Here is an 8,568-nt window from a genome sequence, read left to right as displayed (position 1 = left end):
GGTGCAACTTACATGAGCACGTGAAAGATCTATCAACTTTAACATTTAGACCCTGGTGACCCAGGTTGTACTGGTTGCCTTGTCCCTTGTAATGGACCCAACATTTATAGCAAAGCCATTTGTATCAAGAGACTGACACAAAAGCAAAACTTCCCAATGAGCAGCCAGAATTAAATCGTTCCTATGTCTTTTCTTTCCACTGGAAGTGTGATTCAGGGAGAAAATTTAGATTAATTACATGTTTAAGTTGATCAAAGTACTGGTTCAGTTGTGGAGAAGACTGGAAAAGGGAGGCGATAGTAACTGAGGGAGAAAAATGGCTTCCAACATGTTAGCTGTAGCACAATTCAAGTTTATTCCATTTGTTCTTGCAACACAAAACTTAAACACAGTATTAGTTAGCATTCTGATGTACATGAACCAGGATAATATGAGAAACCCAATTGTGTCAAAAGTATTACATTGTGGAAAAAATGAACTCAAATATATCAAAATGCACAAAGCATTAGTCTTCCTCTGTTACTGCTTAGAAAGATATGATTGTTTCTCCATTTACAAAATAGAATCAGGACAATTTAAATTCTTTAAATTTTGCATGCAAAACACTGCAACTGCTTATGTAGGAGGGCACTCTCACCAGCTTTTATACACAATCGAGTATGCAATATTTCATGGAAGAAAACAGCAGCTTAATTGAAGTGTTAGGGGGAAAAAAAATCAAACACGTACATACTGATTTAAACTCCATTATTTGGGAAAAAAGAATCAATGAATAAAGGGGCTACTTGCTTGCAGCTTCCACACACTGAACCACCTACCTCCCCTTCATGCCCCACTGGGTTTAGAAGGTGAGCTGTGCATAGAAGAACTACTTGGTTTACTCAGGTGCTGTATTTGAACTGTAAGTCTATAGATACCAGTCTGAAGCTGCAAGGGAGAATTTGTTAGTATACTAATAGCATAGTAAACACTCGGGTGTTTTAATACACCTGTTTTTAATTGCTATAGTGCATACGAAATGACTGACTTAATACAAAACTACAGAACATGCAAGGTTTTTGCTGAGATGTTAAATATTACTTCAGTGGAGAAAAAAAACACACGTACTTAACCTTTCACTAATGCATGTAGTACCAAAAAAGCAGACATGGTTTTAACTTCCTTTACTCAAATATGAACATTAAGTGTTGTGAATTTTTCTGCCAAGTGGTTCAGAAATACATTATAAATAACCTAGTTTAAAAAAAAAAAGAAATTGTAAACCATCTTGGCCAGTCTAGTCTATGTTTACATGTTATTTTCTCAAGCAACTGCTTCATAATTATGGGGCTTACAAAAAGACTGGGAAAGAAGAAGGCGCAGTAGCCTCCACTGCATCACAGGCAACACAGGGCAAACTGTACAAAAAGTCACCTGGCGTCTACACCGGTGACTGTGGGAAGCAGACCAGGTTCAGGAATGATAGGACAGTGCACTCTCTGCAACAGCCAACTAGAACAAAACACTGAGGATGTAAAGGTAAAACTGTGTAGAGGGTAATCCAAGCCTTTTAGATCACATTATGCCAAGAGGTGAAAACAAAGATTTCAAAACACCTTGTTGATGGTTAAAGACTGATAGAGTGCCCTCCATCTCCAATGAGGATGGCTCCAGGTTTCAGTTCAGTGCGGTCATAAAGTACTGATTACTGACTTTTACTGACTCTAACAGGCTGCATTAAGGCAGCAGAATTAGCCAAATGTACAGGGTTAGGCTAGTTTTAAGTGAAAAAAGCCACAGGATAAAAAAGGGTTCATGGGGAAAAGTACACACACACACACACACACACTCACACTCACTCCACACACTAACCAACCAATCAGCAACTGATCAATAAGACTTATTAGCCAGGCTGACGGTTCTTTGATAGTTTAACTTTGCTGTCGAATGCTACATTGCCTTAAAAAACCATCCATAATTCTTTATTATCCACAATCTGAATACTAGTCCCTAACCCCCCATTTTTAAAAATTTGAGGTACATTTAGTTATTGCATGACATGGCTAAGGAAAAATCCTAATATTTTTAGAAAGCTTAAATGGGTGGCAGGTCAAAGGAATCTTAGTATTTTAAATGCACAACAGCAAAATTTAAGAGTATATGCTCTAATTAGTCATACTGCTCAAGAAATAAACATTTGAAAATGTGTCCAAACATTTTCTGCAGGTCATAATTATTTTAGGGCTGTATTTAAGGGCAAAGAGTACATCTTGAAAGTGTCACGCTTTATATAATGCATGATTTAGAAAAGAATAAAGAATATGCTGTGCAGGTGGGCTGGCCTATGTTCAGCAGAAGTTTATCAACAAACAGCTGGGGAGCCGGTAACAAGCATGTTTTTGAAGAGATGGGGGTTAAATTTGTCCAAATAGTAAATCTCACCCCAGTGATAGCTTTGGTGCAATAAGTAATCAGCATTCAAGATGGGTCAAAGAGACATTCCAACAATGTTCCTTGTTCTCCACACATAACCGGGGCCAATCCATTCAAATAGCAAATGAAGAAAACTATAGGTACGAAGACAACTGTTCTCTCTTTGTATGATACTAACAGGCTTATGGCTATGATTCTAGTTTTACATCCCCTTTTACTACCAGCAAAGTTTAAAAGTGTTTCAATGTTATATAAGTATTTGAATCTAGAGGAGAAAAATTTATGCATACTGGAATGGTTTCTCCTATAGACTTCCAAAATTTAAGATTTTATAAATAAAACTAGTCAGTTTTACCTAAAGATACATGAAATCCATGTGAAAGGGGAGAGGAAATCCAAAGTTCAGGCATCTAGCAATTTAGGTGTGCCCCACCTCACCTTCACTGAGCTTTCGCGTAAAGGCAGAAAGTCACTGAGGGAAGATTTGGTCACCAACCACAGGCAGCGATCTTCACTACACCAGGAGATTCCCCAGAGTGCACCTTAAGGCAGAAGGCTAGAGCTAATTGCTTATCTCAGCACCCTAAGTTACATCACAGCAGCCACTACTGCTCACACAGTTAGGGCTACGATTATGTAGAGTTGGTCTTCGTATAATCAGACCCTCGACACAATCTAATTAATGAATTAGCTAGGGAGCTGAGAAGGTCAGATGTTACGGTATGTGTCTTTGCTCTCCCTTGGGTATAATCTGTGTATTTTTGGAAATGGAAAAGAGGCCGACTTGATCAGGAGGCTTTGTAAAAGCCTGATTGTAGTTTCTGCCTCTCCTCCAAAACATTGGTTTTTGTTTTCTGGTAGTCTGATTTGTTATGAATTTCTCTCTCCCCTCACCCCTCCTAAAGTATTTAGCTGAAGAAGCTGGCAGATAGAGAGTGACAGACAGACAGGCAGCAGTGTGAGGCCACAGGAGAGTCATTCTTCCAGAGCTGTCAGCCCATCCATCCATCACTGAAGTAGGGCTTTGATTGCCTGGTTGTCAGTGGCTTCAAAAGCAGTTAGTCCATCTGGGCCTTTCACAGTCTTATCAGCACCCTGGAAAAGAATGGGAAAAGCCGTTATCATTAATGAGCCTATAACGGAGAGAAGGGAACGAGACTAGATTACTCAGCACCCACTAGTGTTTATACCTACAATTAAAAAATTCTCTTACTTAAACAGGGTTCATCCTATTGAAGAAAAAACCCTACACACTTGGCAAAGTTATAGATTAAGTTATAAAAATGTCAGATTATTTTTCAGGCACTAGAAATTGTAAACTACACACACAACTTGCCAATAACATTGGCAACGACTGGCTTTTATTTATACTAGCATGTATTTGCCCAATTAATTAACCTTTAAAAATTAATACCCCTAGGTGTAGTGTAAAATCTCTTTTGCTAAAAAAGAAAGTATCATGGCGACGAAATTATCTTTCCCCTCTTTGCAACTTTTTGGAGTAGACCTAAGTGTTACACACATTATTTCTAAAAATCTGGGACTCATAAAACTTTTATTTTAGACAGGGTCCTAAAGAACACGTGTAATACTGATCATTATTCTTATAAACACTTAGCAGTGAGTGGCTGGGACATGGCTAGGAAAGGGGCTCTGTGACGCACACGGGATGAAATGCTCTCCAGCTTGCCTCAGTGCTTCTGGAGGCTGCTGTTCTGGACCATTTCGTTGCAACACAGTATTTTAGGTTTGAGAATGTGGACCTATACCTTTGTGTCCACCCACTGTTTTAAATCTGTCTTCTTTACTAGGATAAAAGTTCCATGGGAGCAGGAACCGTGTCCCCAGTGTCTAGGAAAGTGCCTAGTGCATGGTAGGTGAATTTGCTCCCTGAGCCTCTTTAACTACCAGAGACAGCATTATTCCCCCATTGAGGGTTCTCTCTGCTAGCTCCACCCAACCAGGATTCAGTCACCAATTAGTCTCTAGCATCCTTGCCAAATCTCATTATTTGTTCCTAAGGCCTAGCCTACAGAGCTGACTAAACTTGGCATAGGTGGTCCTTTAAAGACCAACTCTAGTCTAACTCAGCAGGCTCTTCTCCCATTAATCTTTCTATGCTTCAATCCTATGGAATTTCTCACCATTTCTGAACATACCATGTGCCACACCTTTATACATGCTAGTTCCCAAATGGAATGTCTTACCCCCTTTCCCTGGCAAATCTATTCAATCACTCAACAAATATTTACTGAATGTTTGATGTGTAGACATTGTAAGGGACTGGAGAATCAAAGAAAAACAAGACAATTTGCCAGCCTGGCTGGTGTGGGAGACAGACCAATCAACCAGTATGAATCAGTGGGATGAGAACAATAATGGCGTTATGCACCATGATGAATGGCCTGTAACGCAGAATGGGATGTGACAGAGGGTGTGACAAAGAAAGTCTTTCTGGATGAGGCAATGCCTGCCCTGAGTCTTGATGAGTAAGTACAAAATGATTAGGTAAATCAGGAAGGAGATGACGACAGATTCTAGGAAGTGTGAGATTATTACAAAGTCCTCTTCGATGTGATCTTAAAAGTCTCCATTTCCTCATTTTCTAACTTAATTTAACTGCTTTATGGAACACATGGAACTCATTGCTAAGTGGGAGAGAAACCTGTAAGAACTTCAATGTGGTAAATCCTCCAATATAGGTTAAATGACAATAATTTCGATCACTGTATTCAAAACAAATTCATTTTGATAGTTTTTATAATTAGCACTGTACTATAATCCTCATTAACACAAAGTTAAATATTACAGTGAACATATGTTGCTTTTTCAGCTTCCAGAGTTCATTTCCCTTCTTTTGGTAACTGCATCCTAATTTCATTTTGAGGAATCATTTGTCCCATTGTGTGGACTCCTGGGAACATTTTTTCATAGAACTAGATGAATAGTTTCCTTGTTGTGCAAAAGCTTTTTAATTTGATGTAGTCCCATTTGATTATTTTTTCTTGCCAAAGGAGACATATCCAACACATTATTCCTAAGGGCAATGTTAAGAATTTATTGCCTATGTTTTCTTCTATGGAGTTTTATGGTTTTGAGTCTTAAATTTGTCTTCAATTCACTTTTTCATTCTTGTATATGGCAAGAAAATGATCCAGTGTCATATTTTTGTGTCTGTCCAATTTTTCCAACACCACTTAATGAAGAGACTGTCTTTATTCCATTCGACATCTTTGCCTTTGTCATAGATCCATTGACAATATAGGTGTGGGTTTTTTTCTGGGCTCTCTATTCTATTTCATTGATCTGTTTGTTTTTATGCCAGCACCATGCTGTTTTAATGACTATAGCCTTGTACTAGTAGTATAGTTTGCTATCAGGTAGTGTGATCCCTCCAACTTTGTTCTTTCTCCATTGCTTTGACTATTTGAGGTCTTTTGTGGTTCCATATACATTCTAGGATTATTTGTTTTAGCTATTTGAATAATGTCATTGGTATTTTGATGGGGATTGCATTGAATCTGTATATTGCTTTGGGTAGTACGGATATTTTAACGATGCAAGAGCACGGTATTTGCTTCCATTTACTTGTATCCCCTTCAATTGCTTTCTTCAGTCCTACAGTTTTCTGAGTACAATTCTTTCAACTCCTTGGTAAAATTTATTCCTAGGTATTTTATTCTTTAATGCAATCGTAAGTGGGATTGCTTTCTTAGTTTCTCTTTCTGATAGTCTGTTATCGGTGTATAAAAATGCAACCAATTTCTGAACATTAATTTTGTATTCTACTTTACTGAATTCATTTATTAGTTCTAATAGTTTTTTTTAAAAATTATTATTATTCCTCACCTGAGGATATTTTTCCCATTGATATTTAGAAAGAGTGGAAGGGAAGAATGAAGAGAGAGAGAGTTCTAACAGTTTTTATGTTTGGATTCTTTAGGGTTCTCTCTGTATAGAATTATATAATCTGCAAATAATTGGTTTTTCTTCTCTTCCAATGTGAATGTATTTTCTTTTTCTTGTCTGTTTATTGTGGCTAGGACTTCCAATACCAAGTTGAATGTAAATAGTGAAAATGAACATCCTTATCTTGTTCCTGACAAGGAAAACACTTTAGCTTTTCACCATTAAGTATTATGTTAGCTGTGGGTTTTTCATATATGTCCTTTATAATGTTGAAGTATATTCCTTCTATCCCCACTTTGCTGACAGGTTTTTATCATAAATCAATGCTGGATGTTGTCAAATGCTTTTTCTGTATCTATGGATATGATTTTCATCCTTCATTTGTTTATGTTATGTATCATGTTAATAGTTTTGTGGATATTGAACCAACCTTGATTAAATCCTACTTGATAATGGTGTACTATCTTTTTAATGTATTGAGGAATTCAGTTTGCTAATATTTTGTTGAGTATTTTTACATCTATGTTCATCAGGGATATTGGCCTATAATTTTCTTTTTTTGTAGTGTCTTTGTCTGGTTTTGGTATCAAGTTAAGGCTGGCCTTGTAACATAAATTTGGAGTCTTCCCTCTTCAAATTTTTGTAGTAGAATGGGCAGAATAGGTGTTAAGTCTTCTTTGAATGTTTGGTAAAAGTCAAAGCCATCTGACCTAGCACTTTTGTTTGTTGGGAGTTTTTTAATAACAAACTCAATTTTGTTAGCAGTTATTGGTCTGTTCAGAATGTCTCTTCCTGATTTATGTTTCTTTCTGAAAGTATGTATATTTCTGGGAATTTATCAATTTCTGTCATGTTGTCTAATTCAGCGATCGCCAACCTTTCAGACCTCACGGACCACCAGTTGGCGACCACTGGTCTAATTTATAGGCATAGAATTGTAGCATTTCCTTATAATGCTTTGTATATCATGGTGTTGGTTGTCATGTCTTTCATTTCTGATTCTATTTGGGCATTCCTTTTTTCTTCTTAATGAATCTGGCTAAAATTTTACCAATTTTGCTTATATTTTCAAAGAACCAGGTTAGTTCCATTAATCTTTTCTATTTTTTTTTTGCCTCCATTTTGTTTGTTCTGATTTTTATTATTTCCTTACTTCTCACTTTGTTGTTTTTTTTCCTAATTTTGTAAGGTGTAAGGTTAAATAGTCTATTTGAGATTTTTGTTGTTTCTTGAGGTAGGCCTACATTACTAAATTTCCCTGTTATAACTGCTTTCACTGTGTCCCACAGCTTTGGGGTCATTGTGTTTTCATTTTTCTCAAGAACTGAAAACAGTTCTTCCTTGTCTCATTAACCCATTCATTGTTCAGTGACATGTTGTTTAGCCTCCACGTCATTGTGTCTTTCAGTTTTCTTCTTGTAATTGAGTTCTAGTTTCATATCATTGTGATTGGAGAAGATGCTTGGTATGATTCCAATATTCTTAAACTGAGACTTGTTTTCTGGCCTAATGTGATTTATCCTGGAAAATGTTCCATGTGCACTTGAAAAGAATGTATATTCAGAGGCTTTTAGGTGAAATGTCCTAAAAATATCAATTAAGTCATTCTTATCTAATATGTCATTAACACCGCTGTTCCCTTGATTTTCTGTCTGGATGACCTATCCATTGATGTCAATGGGGTGGTAAAATCCCTTATTACTATAATACATATATTTCTCCTTTATGTCTTTCAATATTTATTTTATATATTTAGGTGCTCCTACACTGGGTGTGTAATGTTAATGAGAGTTGATCCTCTTTAGATTAACCCCTTTATCAATACAAAATGCCTGTCTCTTGTGATAGCCCTTGTTTTAAAGTCTATTTTGTCTTTAATACAAGTATTACTTTCTCAGCTATTTTTTCTTTTCATTTTGCATGGTAAGTCCTTTTCTATCCCTTCACTTTCAGTCTGTATGTCTTTCAATCTGAAGTGGGTCTCTTGTAGGCAGCTCATGAACTTTCATTAAAAAAATCAATTTCCATTAAAGATAATTGATAGGTATGTACTTTATTGCCACTTAATTGTTTTCTGATTGTGTAGTTTTGTGTTCCCTATTTTCGTGTATGTTGATGACTTTCTAGTGTAGTGTTTGGACTCCTTTCTCTTTATTCTTATAAATTTCTTATAGGTTTTTGGTTTGTGGTTACCATGCACTTCGTATTTATCAAACTATGTTTTTAGAAGTCTATTTTAACTTGATG

General features: G+C 36.5%; 1 protein-coding gene across 1 annotated transcript in view; it reads right to left on the bottom strand.

Moving 5' to 3' along the window:
* Window positions 1-331: 331 nt before the first annotated feature.
* MTPN (myotrophin) overlaps window positions 332-8,568 on the bottom strand; it is a 52,401-nt gene continuing 44,164 nt past the window's right edge. Inside the window, exon 4 of the mRNA XM_036328576.1 lies at window positions 332-3,507. Within this exon, the coding sequence (XP_036184469.1) occupies window positions 3,421-3,507 (87 nt within the window). The 3' untranslated portion in view covers window positions 332-3,420. The remainder of the gene's footprint in view (window positions 3,508-8,568) is intronic.

Source organism: Myotis myotis, unplaced genomic scaffold (genome assembly GCF_014108235.1).
Source record: "Myotis myotis isolate mMyoMyo1 unplaced genomic scaffold, mMyoMyo1.p scaffold_m19_p_11, whole genome shotgun sequence".
Lineage (NCBI taxonomy): Eukaryota > Metazoa > Chordata > Mammalia > Chiroptera > Vespertilionidae > Myotis > Myotis myotis.
Note: the sequence above shows the minus strand (reverse complement) of the source record. Positions and strands in the feature narration are given on the sequence as shown.